Genomic DNA, 20,792 nt, shown 5'->3' with positions numbered 1-20,792 from the left:
TCGGTTTAGAAACTAGGGTTTATGCAACAATGAGAAGGAGAGATGAACGAAAGAGACAATGAATGAAAAAAGAGAATGCAAAGAGATGAATTGTTATGAAGATGAGTTTATATAGAGACGAATTTGAAATGAAATGCAATATGCGTTTGAATGAACATGATTACAGAAAAACATATAATCAAATGCATTTAATGAGAAATGACGTTAGGAGAGATAACGTAATATTTGAAATGATTTGCACAGTTACCTAGGGCGGCGTCTCCTCAACTGTACGCGTGCTTGTCCAAATAGAGTGAACATGTGTTCAACATCTGAAAAGCTGGTGACAGCTGTTTTGCTTTAAAAGAAATTCTGAATCAACTTAGATAATGAAACGTTAGTAATAACAGAATTAGAACTTCGAATTGATCAACATTAGAACTTCTTATAAGAAGATAAAAACAAACCCATTTCAGAACTAATCCATACGTCAGAACTTCTCATCTTCTCATTCTGGGCATAAATCCATACTGATATTCTTCAAAATAAACTTAAACCTATCTTCAGCAAGGGGTTTTTTAAAGATATCAGCCCATTGATGGTCTGTATCAACAAAGTTCAAAGATAAAACACCCTTCCGAACATAGTCCCTAATGAAATGATGTTTGATCTCAATATGTTTAGCTTTGGAATGTAAGATTGGATTCTTAGATAAACAAATAGCAGAAGTATTATCACAGAAAATATGAATGTTACTCTCATATATCTGATAATCTTCTAGCTGACTCTTCATCCAGAGCATCTGTGTACTACACCCAGCAACAGCAACATATTCTGCTTCTGTAGTAGAGAGGGCAATGGTAGCTTGTTTCTTACTGTACCAGGAGATCAAATGACTTCCAAGAAATTGACAATTTCCAGAAGTACTTTTTCTTTCAATTCTATCTCCAGCGTAATCAGCATCACACAATCCTACTAAGTTGTATTCTTTAGATCTTCTGTAGACTAAACCAACATTAGTAGTACCTTTCAGATACCTCAGAATTCTCTTAACAGCTGTTAAGTGAGATTCTCTAGGATCTGATTGAAATATTGCACACAGACAAACACTAAATAAAATATCAGGTCTAGAAGCAGTGAGATATAGAAGAGATTCAATCATACCTCTGTACAACTTCTGATATACCTTCTTACTTACCTCATCCTTACCTAAGACACACGTTGGATGCATATGAGTCTTTGCTTCTTTGCTTTTAGAAAGATTAAACTTCTTCAGAAGTTCTTTCACATACTTGGTTTGATGAACATACGTTCCTTCTGATGTTTGATTGATCTGGATCCCAAGGAAATACTTGAGTTCTCCCATCATGCTCATCTCAAACTCAGCCTGCATAGACTTAGCAAACTCCTTTCCAAGTGTAGCATTAGATGTTTCAAATATAATATAATCAACGTAAATTTGGCAAATCAAAAGATCCTTTTTAAAGGTTTTACAGAAGAGAGTAGTATCCACTTTTCCTCTAGTGAAACCATTATCCAGAAGGAAAGAACTTAATCTTTCATACCAAGCTCTAGGAGCTTGCTTCAAACCGTATAATGATTTCTTTAGTTTGAAAACATGATTTGGAGACTTAGAGTCTTTAAAACCAGGAGGTTGGTGGACATAGACTTCCTCATCTATATAACCATTTAAGAAGGCACTCTTAACATCCATCTGATATAGAGTGATGTTATGTTGAGTGGCACAAAAATCAATAAGCGAATAGATTCTAACCTGGCCACTGGTGCAAAGGTTTCTGTATAGTCAATACCTTCTTGCTAACTATAGCCCTGAGCCACCAGTCTAGCTTTGTTTCTTACAACTTCTCCTTTTTCGCTTAACTTGTTTCTGAAGACCCACTTCGTACCAATGATGTTAAATCCTTTTGGTCTAGGAACAAGATCCCATACATCATTCCTTGTAAACTGATTTAGTTCTTCTTGCATGGCAATTATCCAGTCTGCATCTTCTAGAGCTTGATCAACAGAAGTTGGCTCGATCAGAGAAACAAGACCTAATTGACATTCTGCAGTGGGATACATGAGGCAGAGGAGGGGCCAGGAGACGAGGGTTATGCATACGCAATAGACTATATTTTTTTATTCCAGAATAATTTATATATATGATTTTTTACTATTTTCAAAACAACATTTTGTACTTATTATCGTTTTTTTTATTAGCGTTTTTATTATCATTTTAAAACTTTAATGATTTAAAAACAAACCACTGTCAGAGGTGCTTTCGAAGATGCATCTCCAAAACATATTTCTCAAGTATTAAAAGTGCTTTTGGAGATGCATATCTAAAAACACTTCTTTTGAGAGATTTATCTTTGAAGGGTATTTTGGGGTTTTTAGGAGTTTTTTTCACCCTATCATGTATAAAAAGAAATTCTCTGTTTTTTTTTTCAAAGCCCAAGTATTCAGGCCTAAAATTTTTCACGAACAGATTGGGCTTTACGGGCCCAGAGTCTCACTTCTTCTTATCGGAAACACATAGCAAAAGTTCATTTCTTCATTTTCGTAACCCTAGCAGAAGAAGCAGCCGCTACTGTAATTCAACGACGCTACTGATTTATCCTCCTAGGTATTGTGATTCTTCATCTCTTCTTCACCATCCGTCATCTTATACTGTAGTTTTTCCGGTTCTTTATCCATTTTTTTATTCATCGTTATTCTCGTGAAATGCATCTGAGACTGCCGTGACAGTGATTTGTACCGCACCCGCGATCGCGCCACTATTGGCCGCAATTAGCTATCTAGATCATCTGCTTAGTTTGATTCTAATCCTGCTGGACTCGCTGTTTTTCTAGTCAATTTTGCTATGAATTTGTATTTTACTGTTGTTCTTGGCGTTAATTTTATTTTATTTTGATTATCATTCTTTTTAATTGCAGAGGGGATTTGATTTCGTGAATTCGCAATATGACGTCATTCTTGAAGCCTGAAAATGCCCTCAAAAGGGCAGAAGGTTTGTGATTTTAGTTTTTCTTTTGTTTTTAATCTTGGCGTTTTTCTATTATAAAATGTAATGCATTTGAATTGTTTATAATTTGATTTGATCTACAGAGTTGATCAATGTCGGGCAGAAGCAGGATGCTCTTCAGACTCTGCACGACCTTATTACTTCGAAAAGATACCGAGCATGGCAGAAAACTCTCGAACGGATTATGTTTAAGTATGTAGAGCTATGTGTTGACATGAGGAAAGGACGGTTTGCTAAGGATGGGCTTATTCAGTACCGTATCATATGTCAGCAAGTGAATGTTAGTTCGCTGGAGGAGGTGATTAAGCATTTCATGCACCTGTCAACAGAGAAAGCTGAGCAAGCTCGTAGCCAGGCTCAGGCCTTAGAAGAGGCTCTTGATGTTGATGACTTGGAGGCTGATAAAAGGCCTGAGGACTTGATGCTGAGCTATGTCAGTGGAGAGAAGGGAAAGGATCGATCCGACCGGGAGCTTGTTACCCCTTGGTTTAAATTTCTTTGGGAAACTTACAGGACAGTGCTGGAGATATTGCGGAACAACTCCAAGTTGGAAGCCTTATATGCTGTAATTTTTTCTTGTCTTAACCAATCAATATTGTTGATATTTATGTTTAAGTATAGAATGTTATCTGACTTTGCCTTGCTATTTGCTTTTTATAGTTTATAGTTTTGATTTTAACATGGAGCTCTTTTACCTTTGTGAGGCTGGTCTTGTGAGACATGTTTATATATATGCCGTCATTGCAGTATGAAATGTGTATATTCCAAGTTATCTCTTTTGTTGATTTTAAATCCAGTGTTTTAGCCATTTAACTGTGGCAGACAGGTTTTCCAATAAATAGAAAATTAGGGATATGTTGTTGCTGTTACTCATCAACCGATTCTTCTTTTTCATTTCCTATACTTATACGTTTTATTGTGAAAACAATAATTTAGGATGCACACTTGCTTTATGTCAAACTTATAGAGACTCTATTGCTATGCGCAGATGACAGCTCACCGAGCTTTCCAGTTTTGTAAGCAATACAAAAGAACAACTGAATTCCGGAGACTTTGTGAAATCATTAGAAATCATTTGGCTAATCTTAACAAATATCGGGACCAACGAGACCGACCTGATCTTTCTGCTCCTGAAAGCTTGCAATTATATCTGGATACAAGATTTGAGCAGCTGAAAATTGCCACTGAGCTTGAACTCTGGCAGGTTTGAAACTTCTCAATTTCGTACATCTTCAAGGTATTTCTTTTAGTGTTGTTGGCCGACCCGAGACAATTTGTTGCATGCAGGAAGCTTTTAGGTCTGTTGAAGATATACATGGGTTAATGTGCATGGTCAAGAAAACTCCAAAACCATCATTGATGACAGTTTACTATGTTAAGTTGACTGAAATATTTTGGATATCTTCAAGTCATTTATATCATGCATACGCGTGGTTCAAACTCTTTTTGCTACAAAAAAGCTTCAACAAAAATCTGAGTCAGAAGGATTTGCAATTGATAGCTTCATCTGTTGTTCTAGCTGCACTCTCAGTGCCTCCTCATGACCGCACTCACGGTGCATCTCATTTAGAATTAGAGCATGAAAAGGAGCGGAATTTGAGGATGGCTAATCTCATAGGCTTTAATCTCGAATCTAAGCCCGATAGTAGAGAAGTGGTATTTTACTTTCCCTCATTTGAACTCCCTATAGCATATTGATATCTGTTTGCAAATCTTACTATTTGCTTTTGTTTCTGTTGTCTTTTCCAGCTCTCAAGGTCATCACTTCTTGCTGAACTGGTAAGATATTCTCAATATTTTTTGTTTTGATTAGAGATATTCTCATTATTTGAAACACAGCTCTATAAATTCCTTTTCCTACAGTCATTTGTTATTTCGATGTGTATTGTTGAAGGCAGGGTTTCAAGTAATATCTGTACACATTTTATTTTCTATTAGTGTTTGGTCTGGTTGATCTTGATCAATATTCGATTGAATTTCTTTCCTCATAATCTCATTTTAAACTTTGCCGAGCTCCATTGTACCATGTTTTGATTTTTGCATTCCATTCGTTGGTTGTTAATATTTGTTGTGTGGTAATCATTTAAACCTCCATATACTTTCCCTAGTCTGATTGTGGATATGCCTTCATTTAAACCTCCATATACCTTCCGTATGCTGATTGTCGATATTTCGTAGATTAGATGGATAAAGAACTGTGATGAGATAATTTGTTTCCGTAGTAAACTCAAATCTAATTCTCAAATTTTTGTTGGTTGATTTATCGGTCAAGTACCAGCAGTACAATTACTTGAAATACAAGTGCACCCTAAGATATATACTTTCATTAGTCTTATTGTGGATATGCCTTCATTTAAACCTCCGTATACCTCCCTAGGCTGATTGTCGATATTTTGTGGATTAGATGGAAAAAGGACTGTGATGAGATAATTTGTTGCCGTAGTAAATGCTAATCTAATTCTCATATTTTTGTTGGTTGATTTATTGGTCAAGTACCAGCAGTACAATTACTTGAAATACAAGTGCACCCTAAGACATATACTTTCATTAGTCTGATTGTGGATATGCCTTCATTTAAACCTCCGTATACCTTCCCTATGCTGATTGTCGATATTTTGTGGATTAGATGGAAAAAGGACTGTGATAAGATAATTTGTTGCCGTAGTAAACGCTAATCTAATTCTCATATTTTTGTTGGTTGATTTATCGGTCAAGTACCAGCAGTACAATTACTTGAAATACAAGTGCATCCCAAGACATATTACAATACAAACACTGAGAATCTTATCTTTCAAACAGTTTTCAAATCCTAAAATTATTTTATCTCAGTATATTATGGATGTCATGTGTGTCTTGCATTGACGATCTCATCAGTTTTAGCATTTTCTAAAATGATGCTGATGTTCATATCTCTCTAATTGCTTTAGTAGTTTAGTTACCATGCTTTAATTATTTAAACTTTACTCTGTAAATGATTTAGTATTCACATTTAATTTTAGTTATTTTGATTTTCAAATCCTTAACTATTTATTTTGATTTCAGTTAATTGATCACATAATCATTTTAACATTTTCTATAGTAGACTGATGCTGAAGTTTATGTCTGTTATTGCGTTAGTTGTGATATTATGTTATTACATCTTTTCCCTGTAATTGATTTAGTTATTCAGATATATCTTGGGCCATTTGGGTGTTGTGTATAGAACCTATTGTCAACAGGTTCACTTTGGTTTGGTTAGATGACCTCTGGAGTAATATAATTGCAATAAATAGGTACTTTTGACTCACTCTGAACTATTTATGTTTGGATTCATTACAGGCATCAAAGGGTGTAATGTCTTGTGTTTCACAAGAAGTGAAAGACATTTACTATCTTTTGGAACATGAATTTCTACCCTCGGATCTCGCACTAAAAGTACTACCCTTGCTAAATAAAATTTCAAAATTAGGGGGTAAGTTTACCTTTGCTTCATCGGTTCCAGAGGTGCATTTTTCGCAGTATGTCCCAGCACTTGAAAAGTTAGCTACCTTGAGGTTGCTACAACAGGTGCATTCTCTTTTTTTCTGGACTACTTATTTAATACTTCTGTTTTATGTGTGTACTTAAACCTGTTCACCCTCCCTCTTCTAGGTGTCTAATGTGTACCAATCAATGAAGATTGAAAACTTAGCTGGAATGATTCCTTTCTTTGAGTTTTCCGTTGTGGAAAAAATTTCCGTAGATGCTGTTAAGCAGAAGTTTCTGTCGATGAAAGTTGACCACATGAAAAATGTTGTCATTTTCTGCAAGACGGTATGTTTACCTTTATCTTGGTTTGATTTTCTTTGTTAAACTTGCTCTCCAGTAGGTATGTTTTTTGTTTGTTTGAAGTGGTGTGTGCATGTTATGAGATTATTTTGTTTGCACCAATATCAAATGCGCAGGCTAAGATGTTTACCTTAATTTTTGTTATGGTTTAGGCGGTGAAATTTTATATTTGTTTACATATAAGCTAAGAACCTGACGTTTTAATGGTATAATAGTACTGTCTCTTACCAATGTTATGGCAATTGCTTGGTTTTACCAGAGTCTTGAAGCTGATGGATTGAGGGATCACTTGGCCAATTTTGCCGAGCAGTTGAACAAGGCGAGGCAAATGATCTGTCCTCCTGATGCAAAACGATCTAAACACGGAAGCTTGCTTCCAACCTTGCCAGAGGTTGTAGCCAAAGAACACAAGAGGCTTCTGGCTCGGAAATCAATTATTGAGAAGAGGAAAGAAGAACAAGAACGACAACTTCTTGAACAGGAACGTGAGGAGGAGTCTAAGAGGTTAAGACTGCTTAAAATTACTGAAGAAGCAGAGCGAAAGCGGCTTGAAACTGAGGTTGAGCTGAGGAAGAAACAAAGACTTAAAATGGAAATGGAGGAAAAAGATAAAGAGGAAGCTCAGGCTATACTTCAGGAAGCTGAAAAGCGCTTTAAGAGAAAGGGTAAAAAGCCCATCATAGACGGGGTAAGTTGAATCCTGCAATCAATTAAGTTATTGGTTTGTTTGTTATGCTAATGCTAGCTATGACCTCTATCTGTAGGGTGTAATTTCTAAGAAAACCTTGATGGAGTTGGCTTTGATTGAACAACACCGGGAGAAGCAGGAAATGGAGAAGAAATTGCAGAAATTAGCTAAAACCATGGATTATTTGGAAAGAGCAAAGAGAGAAGAGGCTGCTCCGCTTATTGAAGCTGCATATCAACAACGCCTAGTGGAAGAGAGGGTTCTTCATGAGCATGAGCAACAAGTATGTCTATTTCTACTCATGAAAATAATTGATTTTTTGCATATTTTTCATCTCGCATTGGAGCAGAATCTTCATTTGTAACTTTTTATTTAAATAAGTTTATTTCTTGTATTAAGTTCTAACTGTTAGACCTTGGTTTGATGCAGCAAGAGGTAGAACTGAGCAGACAGCGCCATGCTGGAGATCTCAATGAGAAAGAGAGGCTTAGTCGAATGATGGGCCATAAAGTTAGTATCATTAACTCATATGCTACTTTCTATGTCTTGACCTTCGTCAATAATGTTAACTTTTAACAATTGATGTTATTTGTCATCATATAAGTCAGAATACTAATTATTAAATTTACCTGGTAAAAATACTACTGATGTTGGTACGTGATTGACTTTACAGGAGATATATCAAGAGAGAGTTGTCAGTCATCGCCAAGCAGAATTTAACAGATTGAGAAGAGAAAGGGAGGAGCGTATATCTAGGATTTTACAGTCCAGGAGGCAGGAGAGGGATAAAATGAGGAAGTTGAAGTATTATCTAAAAGTTGAAGAAGAGAGACGGCAAAAATTGCGCGAGGAGGAAGAAGCTCGTAAGCACGAAGGTAATCATTATTATTTTGTTTTCCTGGAATATATAGAAGCCCGAGCTTGTGTTTTATTTTTCATGTCTGTACTGAAAGGATTACACGAGACTTGTTAAAGCGTCTATTTAATTAAATTCCACCAAAGCAGTCATGATTTTATTTTTGATCCCATCCCTTGTATTTCATTCTTTCTTCATTAGTAAATGTCTGTTTTCTGTGGAATCCGTGTATACCATCTATTACACTATACAGTAGACTATCCTCCATTTTGAATTTAGATAACATGTATGGTGTTTTTTGAATTCCAGAGGCTGAGAGAAAAAAGAAGGAACAGGCTGAACACCAAGCAAAATTGGATGAAATAGCTGAAAAGAAGAGGAGAAGGGAACAAGAAATCGAAGAAAAAATTGAGAGGGAAAAGAGGGAAGCATTACTGGGCAGACCAGCTGAACCAGCTATGAGGGCTCATGAGCCTCCTGCCCGTCCATTGGAGTCTCGCCCTGCCGTTGCTGTAGCTTCCACAGCCCCAGCTCCCGGGAAATATGTTCCCAAGTTCCGGCGAGCAGGAGCTGAAGCCACAGCTGCTCCTCCTCCAGAAGCAGATCGATGGGGCAACAGTGGCAGCAGGCCAGATGGTGACAGGTGGGACCGTGGCACTTCATTTGGTGGGGGTTCCCGGTCATCTTCATCATGGTCATCTTCCAGGAATTCGCGTGATCGTCCGTGATTTATTACCCATTCCATTGTGGCCTTTAGGGGTCTTGCCTTATATTGTGCCGGTTATCCTGATTTTTGCTCGAGTTCTTTGTACTCTACTCAGTTTGAGTTCTAGAATTCTTTTTGATACCGAGTTTTCATTTGTTTATCTTCCAATACTTATGGACTCCTTGGTTCTGTTGAAGAGCATGTCAACAAAATGTTTTATCTATGATTCAGTTGAATTGGACATGGTAATCAAAATTTCAAGCCAGGCATGTATTCCTGACCTTTTGTTTTCTATTTACGAACCTATTCTCTGTTTTGTTCAATCAAAAATAAAAAGATTTGCGAAGCTTGTTATTATGCATGTGCGCATGCCATTCATATGCTTTTGTGCTAAGAACACTGTTATCCATACTATTTACATTTTTTTTGAAAAGCATACTAATTATTGCATGTTAAGTAGGGGTGGGAATAGACTAGGCTGAGCTAGGCTTTGCCAAGCCTGAGCCTGAGTTGCTAAAAAATTAAAAGCCTGATTGGCGTGTTAGCCTAATTAAAGCCTGAGATTAAATGTTTGTTTGCATTAGCTTATTTGAGTTTACTAATAGTATAAATTTTGTGATACTATTTATTTGAAAAAACGTATGGAAGTAACTTATGACATTGTTCATAAGATTTTTTTTCATTTTATTTTCACAATTTCTTTAAGATAACTAATATTTATTTTTATATTTTAATTCAAAATATAAAATACAATATAATAATAATAAAATTATTCAAATTTATTTAAATAGGTTGGTCTTATAGGTTTAAAAGGCTTTTTATATGGCCAGTGGCCTAGCCTTTTTAGCTAAATAGACTTATAAAAAAGCCTGAGTCTTTTCTATTTATATAAAAAGCCTGGCCTAGGCCTATGTAGGCTGGGCCGTAGGCTCTTGTTAGTCGGCCTGGCCTATTCCCACTCATAATGTTGAGTATCACTTTGGAGTTGCCAAAACCACGTAACTGTTTCCAAATTTGCTGTCATAACAATCAATGCTGTAAGTTTTTTGGTTTTTTTGGTTAGATTAACGTCGGGGTTTGTTAGAATTAGGTTAAAATGGAAATTTTTACATGAAGATAGATAGATGCAAAGATAGTAGATTTTTCAAGATCAAGTGGTTCCATCATTATTTGTATGTATCTATCTTTCCATAAAGAAAATATAGTAGATTTCAAGATCAAGTTTATTACTCGTTAATGGTAGAAATGCAGTTCATGCCAACATCCACAACAATGCATTGATAATTAAAACTACTATCTACCTAGCACATTTTTTAATCACAATAATATATATAAATTATCTATTACATAACCTAATGCTCAATTTTTACAAATGTATATCGAAATCAATTTTTTTATTTATTTATAAAAATCACAAACTTTTCAAATGTAAAGTTAGTTTGAAGTTAAGTGACCTCTTCAATGATTTGATGTTGATGGAAAAATTTGAAGTGGGTTGAATGATTTTGAGAGCTAGTAAGTTGAGACAGTTTCAGACTTGAGAGGTTTAGAGTTTGAGAGAGTATTTTCATAAATGAGAAAGGAGAAAGGGTCTGACGCATTTTTGATTAAACAACGTCCTGAGATGCATCTTCGTAGTGTACACAAAGATGTATTTCCGTAATTTTTTTAACATAGATTTATGGTCTGATTAACAAATGTATGTTTTTTGGGATGCGTTCAAAGACGTATCTCTAAAATTTAGGAGTATTTTTGATTTTTCACGAAGGTGTGGTAGCGATTCATAAAGTTGTTGGGAAAATAACAAACATAGAGAAAAAAGAGGAACAAAATAACAACACAAGAGATTAACGTGAAAACTATAAAATCGAAGAAAAAACCAAAGAAAAAACCACGACCATTGTCATAGACAACCAGAGAATAGCACTATGTGAAAATTGTTACAACACATAATATAGCCTCAAATACCCCAGAGCCCCAGTACACCGACACCCTCCAAATCAAATATTTAACTACATTTCACAACACTCTAATACAAGAGCATAAGAGAACAAAAAAGTCAAATACAAGCTTAAAGTGCTTTTGACTGGTGCATCTTGTAACGAAGAACTTGAATCCTTTATATAGCCTTGGACTCCCTCTTCCTTCACAAAACTAAGCAATGTGGGACTTCTTCAACATATATATTTTCAACCAAACCCAACAATCTCCACCTTGATTGAAAATAATACGTAAACTTTCATTGTCTTCACCCACAATCATACTCCACCATAAAGAGTATCAACATGTATATTTTCAAGCAATCTCATCAATCTTCATCTTGATTGAAAATAATACATCAACTTTCATTGTCTTCACCGACAATCATACTACACCATAAAGAGTATAATCACTTGAAGCTACACCACTCCAAAAATTTTCACATTGTCTTCCCCGACAATCATAGTTTTAAAACTATCATACTCTTTCATGAAGAATATACTTGAAGATTAACCAGTTCAAGAATTTCACATTGTCATCCCCGATAATAATATACTTTATCATGAAGAATAAATTTCACTTGAAGTTAAACCACTCCAAGAATTTTCACTTGCCAAAAACCAGGTTGAAAATTTATGGTGTAACTTTCTTGTTGGCAGGAAGCTCTTCAACCACCGACATAATCTTGCACGTTGTGTAATCTTGATTTTATCAACACATCTTTGACTTGAACTTTTCACAAGTCAAAAAATAATTCTTCCATCAATTTCTCTAACCCAAACTGCCCAGTGGAACTTATGACTGCAGCTCAACAACTCTTTCACAACACAACCCTTCTTTTCTGATATGGAAGATCAAACAAAGCTTCAACCACAGTACATACTAAGAACTCATATCCCCAGATCGAACCAAAAGCTCTGATACCAGTTGTTGGTAAAATAACAAACATAGAGAAAAAAGAGGAAAAAAATAACAACACGAGAGATTAACGTGGAAACTCCAAAACCGGAAAAAAAACCACGACCGTTGTCAATAGACAACCAGAGAATAACACTACGTGAAAATTATTACAACACATAATATACCCTCAAATACCTCAGACCCCCAGTACACCCACACCGTCCAAAACAAATATTTAACTACATCTCACAACACTCTAATACAAGAGCATAACAGAATAAAGAAATTCAAATACAAGCTTAAAGTGATTTTGACTGGTGCGTCTTGTAACGAAGAACTTGAATCCTTTATATAGCCTTTGACTCCCTCTTCCTTCAATAAACTAAGTAATGTGGGACTTCTTCAACATATATTTTCAACCAAACCCAATAAAAGTTCCTTAAGCAATTCCCCTTTTAAAGGATTAGTTACATTTGTATATAGAGTATAGAAATGCATAAAAGCTATGGGTCATGATCACAATTCAAAATAGATATAAAAAATGCCTGAAATTATGTTAGTTGAGATTATTTTTAGAATTTTTTACGAGGAATAATGTTCCTTTCATTACTATAAAATTGATCATGCAGTGTGTAACTAACTCCTCTATGTCTATTCTTTGGAATGAGAGACGAATATTAAATTTTGTTCCGAATAGAGGATCATGACAACATGACCCTTTCACCCTATCTTTTTGTTATTTGCAAGGAATTTTTGTCGCAGACAATCATCAGAGCAGTCAATAAAGGCCATTGAAAACCTGTCAGGTCATCTCGTAATGGATCCCCTCTATCCCATTTTTTTGTGATGGTCTTCTTCTTCTGAAAGTTTCTAACTCTCAACCAGGGATCATTTTTTATATCTTAAATCGTTTTGCCTGATTTTTTGGTCTTAAAGTGAATCTTGCTTAATGAAATGTGTTCTTCTCCGCTATCACTAAGAGGAGTAAAATGAATTTAGTTATCTCCAACATCGGTATCAAGAGAACTTTTACCATAAAGAAATATTCGGGTTTCCCTATGTTGCATGGTCGTATTCAACGCTAGGACTTTGAGTTCCTAGAGGAGAAAATTGGTTAGAGGTTAGCATCTTGACAACATAAATTGTTAAACAAGGTTGATACGTCCCCATATATATATATATATATATATATATATATATATATATATATATATATAACAAACACATTTTGTTTTAATATTTATCTTAGACCTGGACCGGCCTTTTCTATTACAAATTTATCTTAGTTCTCTTTAATATTTTTTCTCGCTTATTATTTATTTATTTCTTTGCTTATATTACACTTGTTTTTCTTGAATAAAGAGAGAAAATGACAGAAGAAGAGGATTCATTGAGGAGAGGGAAAAGTTAAAATAAATGAGACATTTGAAACGTTTTGGATGTTCAACTTGCAATCCTTATATGTGCTCCTGCTTGTATTCTTTTTCCTTATGTGAGCTCCTTTTAATGTTTTTAAAAGTATAATAAAATAAAATATGTTCTAGAGAGTAGAGATGTTTGCGGTGCAGTTTATACAATTTTGATGAAAAAAATCATCTGAACCGCAAAAGATTTTTTTTTTACAAATGATAGCATAAAATAATAGCATAAAACAATATAAAAATTTATTATAATAAAAAAAGAAATAGAAGAGACGAGAGATTAGTGAAGATGAAAAAAAAAAACAAAAGAGAGAAGATATATGTGACAAAGAAGCGCAATAATGCTATTAGAGATTTGAGAAGATCGAGACTGAAATCATATGTGTAAGGATGAGAAAATTGTTCGTAATCATAAGACTAAGATATAATAGGTTTAAATTTGGGTTGAATGTGAGTTAAATAAAAGTTAGGTCGTAACATAACGCGGTTTGGTTCAGTTTACAAAATATAAACCACAAACTGATTTTGTTAGAAAATGACCCAAACAAATTCGAACCAAATGTGATTTCTTGCGATTTATTGCGGTTTCAAATTGGTTTGATTTAAGGTTTTCTATTGGGTCGGTTTGATTTTGAACACATTTATCCTCTTATAAGAGAGATCGAATGATAGCGACAAATAATAAATGTAGGAGATTTTTGTTATATTAACATTTGTTAATTAAAAGAACAATGTGAGGAGGCGATATTCAATAATGTTTTTTTTTTTTTAATATAATATGTTAGAGAATCTAATTATAACATGTTTAAATAAATAAGTTTTTTAAAAGTCAGATTATGACGTTTTTATTAAACTCCTATCAAATGGTGTCACATATTTCCATCTCTAATAAATTCCTTTGACCATCAATTATTAAATTAAAAACAATCATAATATGTCCAATAATGCGGCGTTTTCAAAACTCTTCTCTTTTCACTAATCATTTTTGTTTAGTTTTAATTTTCACATTTTTTTTTTATTTCACTTATTACTTAAAATTTGCATGAAAGATAAAATTTCACAAAAATAAAATTTGCCGCGAATATTATCAAAACATATATAAATTTAAGGAAAATGATAAATCTTTTGAGACGGTGAAACTTAGGATAAATATAAATAATAAGATTCCGAATCTTTACTCACCACAATTTCTCATTCACTAATTTCCAATTCTTCTATGCATAATCAAGTGTAACGTGCCGGCAATTTTTCTGTTGCGGCGTCAACGTCGTGACGCAACCAAATTACTATTAGGTTTTTGATTCTTTATTCTATGTATCAATAAATATCCATAAACTGAATCCAGAACTCGAACCAATGGCTTCTGCAATTACTCATCGCGACGAAGAAACTCCTTTGGTTGTTACCGATGAATCACCGCTTCAACTTCAACCGCATAAAAGCCATAGCAGAGATGTTCATATTTTGAGCTTAGCGTTTTTATTGATATTTCTTGCTTATGGTGCTGCTCAAAATTTACAGAGCACTCTCAATACTGTTAGTTTTCATTTCTATTATGTTACTGTATTAGTGAATTTGATGATGAATTTGGAAGCTGGTGAGTAATTGTAATTGTGTTGGTTTTTGAATTGTTAGGAGGAGGATTTGGGTACGACTTCGCTTGGGATATTATATTTGTCGTTTACGTTTTTTTCTGTGTTTGCTTCTTTGGTGGTGCGGATTCTTGGATCTAAGAATGCTTTGATTATTGGAACTTCTGGTTATTGGCTCTATGTCGCTGCCAATTTGAAGCCCAATTGGTAACTGCAAGTGCGAGTTATCTTATTTTTTATATTCATGTATTATTCTAACTGTTTTTGGTTTTGATGAGTTTATCATGATTGTAACTTATTTTTGCATATGATTAACTATTGAGTGACTGTTATGCAGGTATACACTGGTTCCAGCTTCTGTGTATCTTGGGTTTTGTGCTTCTATAATATGGGTTGGTCAGGGAACATATCTAACTTCCACTGCACGCAGACATGCTATAGATAACAATTTACTCGAAGGTGCAGTAATTGGTGACTTCAATGGGGAATTCTGGGGTGCCTTCGCGCTTCATCAGGTCATAACTTTTTTACTCAAAACTGGTGATTTCATTGTTTATGTTTCTTTAAATAAAAACTACTCAGTTGGAAATTGATTATTTTTAAATCTGTTTTGCAGTTTATTGGAAATCTTATTACATTTGCTCTACTCAGTGATGGCCAGGTATGTGTTGGTTGGTCTTCATATTTTGAAAATACTCTCGTGTCATCTTTTTGCTTTAATAATCAAGTTTTTATATTTTTCATGTTTGCTCATTCTTGTGGAAATTACAAATGAAAATTTGCTTCTTATGATTGACTGAAACCTTGGTCCAAATTTATTTGAGTTTAGGTATTTCTGCTAGAAAAACACATAACTTTTGATAAACATTTGCTACAGTATGCAACCTTTTTCAACGAAGTCCTAGTATCAATATGACTTGGTTTTTTGTTGTTCCCTTAAAAATTGACTTCTCATTTCAGATGCTAACAAGTTTTGATTTAGAAATATTTTACATATTCTTCGGATTTGATTTCGTTTCTCATCACTGTAGGGGGGAAGTACCAAAGGCACAACTTTATTGTTTGTTGTATTCGTTTTCGTTATGACCTTTGGTGCAATACTAATGTGCTTCCTGCATAAACGGAGTGGTAATAGTAAGAAAGGATACGAGCATTTAGAAGCTGCTGATGCTGGTGAATCAAAGTCACTTAAGTCTCTATGTCGATCACTCACAAGTGCATTGTCTGATGTGAAGATGTTGTTGATCATACCCCTTATAGCATATTCAGGTCTACAACAAGCATTTGTATGGTAATTTCATATGAACCATAAGTTATCTTCTTCATGATCTTCAATAATGGTTCTGAGTTCTTATTTCCTTTCCTATTTTTTAATTTGTTATCGAAATACTTTTTCACAGGGCGGAATTTACCAAGTACGTTGTAACTCCAGCAATTGGTGTTTCCGGTGTTGGTATTTCAATGGCAGCATATGGAGCTTTTGATGGAATAGTAAGTATTGACATGAAATACAAAACTGTAGTTCCTTGAGTCGTGGTTTGAAAGTGACTTGATTATCTAATGCTTCCGGACATTTCTTTCTTATTTTCTTCAATTTTCTGTTTTTTTGTCTTAATTCTTTAACTATGTCAGTGTTCTCTGGCCGCTGGTCGTCTCACCTCTGGCCTCACATCCATTACATCAATAGTTTCTTTTGGAGCTTTTGCTCAGGCGGTTGTACTAATTTTACTTCTGCTAAATTTCAGGTTTGCAATATTCCTTATGTTTGGCTGATGTTTATGGATATTATTTTCTCCACGTAATTTAATTCACTTATATTTTCTTTGGCATTCTTGATGTAGCATATCTAGCGGATTTCTCGGTACTTTATATATACTATTTTTGGCTGCTTTATTGGGCATCGGTGATGGAGTTCTAATGACGCAGCTCAATGCTTTGCTAGGAATGCTATTTAAGCATGACATGGTACACAAATGCAATCTGCCCTTTTGATTAAGCAGAAACACATTTTATTGTCATCGACATCCTCATTATTTATTGTTCTCATATTGTGCATATGCTTTTTTCGATTGATTCATCTCTTCATCATTTTTTTCTTTTCCCAAAATCTCGAATGTCAAATTGATATTACTTTGTGGTTCAGGAAGGGGCTTTTGCACAGCTAAAGATATGGCAAAGCGCTACAATTGCTATCATGTTCTTTGCGGCCCCGTACATTTCATTCCAAGCAGTTACCATAGTCATGTTGGTTCTATTATGCTTGTCATTCTGCAGTTTTCTATGGTTGGCTCTCAAGGTGGGGAATGCATCATCACTCTCCACCAGTGAGTGAATATAATGTTTCTTTTAAGCTCTGTCATCTTTGTTTTATGGTGGCATTGGCTTCGGTTGATTTAATTGTATAAATTGTAACAGTTATAATTTATTAGTTCATGTGGCTATTAGTTATTTACTGAAGAATATTTGAGATGAGTTTGTAAGATGTTCACAGAATGTAAGTTTTCTCTCACATGTATATATTTGTAGATTAAGCTTCTCTAAAATAAATAACTAACAAAGTGAGAAAAATTAAGTGCTGATACTTTTTCCACCAATGGAATGGTTTAATGTACACACGCATTTAATATTAATCACTGACTTCGCTTTATTGTTCCGTTAAGAGCTAAGGCTTCCGCTTCGAGCATCGAGAAAATACTACCATCCCAAGCAGCACCTGCAGCAACAAAGTTACCATGATCGTTACGGATACACCACCCTTGATTCGTAGTCCCTACACGCTTGTTAAAGGCGGCGTCCACATTACATGTAAAACTACCAAGAGGCGGCGGGTTCCATGAAACCACTTCTCCGTTGACTAACCGCGGCTCCCGAATATTTTGGGCCATAAACCAATCTTGCCACTTGTAGAATGCTAGCCATCCAAGTTTAGATGCGTCTTTCTTTTCATTATGCCAAACAAAATCGTTCTTATTCTTCCACAACCCTTCCAACATAACCGCCACTCTTCCTGCGATATTCCTATCCTCCTTCATACAAATATCAAAGATAAGGGACCTGAGATCCTTGGTTGGGAGACAATCGCTACAAATCCTCCAAAGAAGATGTTTCACACGAGCCGGAGCTATTATATTCCAAAGGTTACTCCAATAAACTTCTTCCTTAATCGAGCCACCACTTTTCTGATGCTTCCCTCAAATTCTATATCCCGACCGAACACTATAATTACCGTTAGCATCATCCTTCTAGACCATACGGTCTTCAACTGCTTCTTCTGTCAATGGAACTCGTAAAATATCTCGAACCACTTGATTTTGAGGACCCATTAAACAGCCTTCTCTACTCCCCCTTACCCATGGTTCATTCATAACCCTTATGTTTCTACCATCACCAATCCGCCATCTACATTCAAGAGTAAGGACTTCTCTAGCCTTCCAAATACTCCGCCAAACAAAGCTAGGATTATAACCCAACTTAGAATCAAGAAAACTAGATCTCAGAAAATACCTCGCTTTGAAGATTCTGGACACTAAAGCATTCGGATTTGTCATGAGGAACCAGCCTTGCTTAGCCACCATAGCAAAGTTAAACGCCTTAAAATCCCGAAAACCCAAGCCTCCATCAGCTTTCGGACAAGTCAATTTATCCCAAGCCTTCCATCTTATTCCTTTGTTGTTAGAACCTCCACCCCACCAAAATGAATTTAACATTTTTTCAATCTCATTAGCAACCACATCCGGAAGAATGAAGATGCTCATGATGTAAGTTGGAATAGCTTGCAAAACTGACTTGATCATAATTTTTTTATCTGCTCCGGATAAAGATCGCCCTTTCCAAGAATTGATGCGATTCCAAATGCGATTCTTAATAAAAGAAAAAATAGCCTTCTTGCTCCTTCCTATCATAGACGACAATCCCAAATATTTTCCTGTTCCCAGCACATGCCGAACTCCCATAATATTTGCAAGATCCTCTTGCGCCGGCAGGCTTAAGTTATGACTAAAGAATACTTCTGATTTTATCAAATTAATCTCCTGACCAGCTGCAGCTGCATAGGTGTCAAGTAAACTCATCAGGTATATAACTTCCGTAAGATTTGCACTGCAAAACAGAAAACAGTCGTCAGCAAAAAGTAGATGGGACACAATAGGTGTCCCTCTACAAATTTGAACCCCGTGGATATTTCCGCTGGTCACCGACTCTTTCATCAGGGTAGACAACCCTTTAGAGATAAGAATGAAAAGATAAGCAGACAGAGGGTCCCCTTGTCTCAATCCTCTTCCTGGTTCAATAGGTCCTATGGCATCCGAATTAACAAGAACAAAATAGTGAATCGAAGTAACGCACATCATCATCCAATGTATCCATTTCTCTGCAAAACCCATCCTGGTCAGCATTCCTCTTAAAAATCCCCAATCCACCCGATCATAAGCCTTACTGATATCAATTTTAAGAGCCAAGTGCACTTTATTGCCTTTCGTCCTTCTTTCGAGAGTATGTGTAATTTCTGTAGCAATCATAGCATTATTAAGAATGAATCTATCCTCCACGAACGCAGATTGTTCCTCGGACACACACTTATCTAGAAGCACCTTCAGTCTATTAGCAAGAGCTTCCGAAATAATTTTATAAACCACATTGCACAACGAGATGGGTCTAAAATCCTTCATGGAAATAGGATTTACCCCTTTAGGGATAAGGCAGATATTAGTATCATTTATGGTAGGAGGAAAAAACCCACGTTCCAACCACGATGTCGCCGCGTAAAAAATGTCATCCCCACAAACAGCCCAGAAATTCTGAAAGAACGCCGAATTAAATCCATCCGGCCCGGGGGATTTATCTGGGTGCATAGCAAACAGGGCAGCATGGATTTCCTCTCTTGTCAACGGCTGAATTAACTGATGGTTATCACTTTCTTCGATTCTGGGAGAAATAAAATTAAGCACCGGTTCTAACTTATTTAATTAGCTTATAACTCATTTTTCATATGCTATTTTAAATAACATTTTATCCTATACTTCATAGCTTATAATTTTTTCTTTAATTTTTGCCCTTATTATTTTAACTAAAACCTATTACTAAAAGTCTAATTTAATTTAAAATAAAATAATTATATATAAATGTCTTTAATGTTATTTTAATTTATTAACTAATTGAACTGTTAATTTTATCAAATATTTCAATTAACTTATCAGCTATAAATCTTCAATCATCAACTAAAAATATTAAGATATCAGCTATCGACCATCAATCATAAATTATAACTATCAGATATCTTATTAACCAAATACTATATTTTCACAAAACAGAACCTCACACTTAACAAATACGTGTCATCTTGTTAAAATATTTAAATATTTATTTTAAATAAAATAAAACAAATCATGGGTTCTCCCACCACCCACTATATTAATTATGAAGTTTTTATTATTAAATTAATATTTTCTTTGTCCACTTACTCAAAATCAAATATTTCGACACGTTTTTTAAGCTTTCTCTACATTATTACTAACCTAAAAAACATAATTAATTAATTAAATAAAAATCATTAGTCACCTTAAAAAAAATTTGCCCCACGTTTTCAATTAATTATTTTAGTAAATAACATAAATGCATTATTGTTAAGATTGAAAACATCAAGTGATGATTCATTGCATTTTATATCATTTCAATTTCAATAGCACATTCGCATATAAAAATTCAACAGCTCAATAAAGTAATGTTTTAGACATTTCCCTCCAAAACATCACAGACTGGTTTTGGTATTTTATATAATTTTTTTCTCATTTTCTTTCCCAACTACCATTCACCATTCATGTAAAAGTACTCTTATAGGAA

At 34.8% G+C, this 20,792-nt stretch overlaps 2 protein-coding genes across 2 annotated transcripts; both read left to right on the top strand.

Annotated features, from left to right (window-relative positions):
- Positions 1 to 2,496: 2,496 nt before the first annotated feature.
- LOC131610071 (eukaryotic translation initiation factor 3 subunit A-like) lies at positions 2,497 to 9,343 on the top strand. Its single transcript, XM_058881940.1, has 13 exons — positions 2,497 to 2,605; positions 2,916 to 2,989; positions 3,088 to 3,569; positions 3,993 to 4,208; positions 4,292 to 4,660; positions 4,754 to 4,783; positions 6,323 to 6,550; positions 6,635 to 6,796; positions 7,071 to 7,499; positions 7,576 to 7,782; positions 7,929 to 8,009; positions 8,173 to 8,374; positions 8,665 to 9,343. The coding sequence occupies exons 2-13, from the start codon at positions 2,944 to 2,946 to the stop codon at positions 9,081 to 9,083; spliced, it is 2,871 nt and encodes a 956-aa protein (XP_058737923.1). The 5' UTR covers positions 2,497 to 2,605; positions 2,916 to 2,943; the 3' UTR covers positions 9,084 to 9,343.
- A 5,199-nt stretch (positions 9,344 to 14,542) lies between these two features.
- Positions 14,543 to 17,426, top strand: LOC131610073 (UNC93-like protein 3). Its single transcript, XM_058881942.1, has 9 exons — positions 14,543 to 14,898; positions 14,998 to 15,161; positions 15,292 to 15,469; positions 15,571 to 15,615; positions 15,986 to 16,245; positions 16,355 to 16,445; positions 16,587 to 16,699; positions 16,796 to 16,919; positions 17,098 to 17,426. Exons 1-9 carry the CDS (start codon positions 14,719 to 14,721, stop codon positions 17,284 to 17,286), a joined length of 1,344 nt encoding a protein of 447 aa, XP_058737925.1. The 5' UTR covers positions 14,543 to 14,718; the 3' UTR covers positions 17,287 to 17,426.
- The last annotated feature ends 3,366 nt before the right edge of the window (positions 17,427 to 20,792 follow it).

Source organism: Vicia villosa, linkage group LG6, assembly GCF_029867415.1.
Source record: "Vicia villosa cultivar HV-30 ecotype Madison, WI linkage group LG6, Vvil1.0, whole genome shotgun sequence".
Classification (NCBI taxonomy): Eukaryota; Viridiplantae; Streptophyta; class Magnoliopsida; order Fabales; family Fabaceae; genus Vicia; species Vicia villosa.
Note: the sequence above shows the minus strand (reverse complement) of the source record. Positions and strands in the feature narration are given on the sequence as shown.

Coding starts and splice junctions, on each gene's coding strand:
- LOC131610073 (XM_058881942.1), top strand. CDS start 14,719: ATGGCTTCTGCAATTACTCATCGCGACGAAGAAACTCCTTTGGTTGTT. Junction 14,899..14,997: donor TACAGAGCACTCTCAATACT/GTTAGTTTTCAT, acceptor TTGAATTGTTAG/GAGGAGGATTTGGGTACGAC. Junction 16,446..16,586: donor ATGGAGCTTTTGATGGAATA/GTAAGTATTGAC, acceptor TAACTATGTCAG/TGTTCTCTGGCCGCTGGTCG.
- LOC131610071 (XM_058881940.1), top strand. CDS start 2,944: ATGACGTCATTCTTGAAGCCTGAAAATGCCCTCAAAAGGGCAGAAG. Junction 3,570..3,992: donor AGTTGGAAGCCTTATATGCT/GTAATTTTTTCT, acceptor TGCTATGCGCAG/ATGACAGCTCACCGAGCTTT. Junction 4,784..6,322: donor CATCACTTCTTGCTGAACTG/GTAAGATATTCT, acceptor GATTCATTACAG/GCATCAAAGGGTGTAATGTC.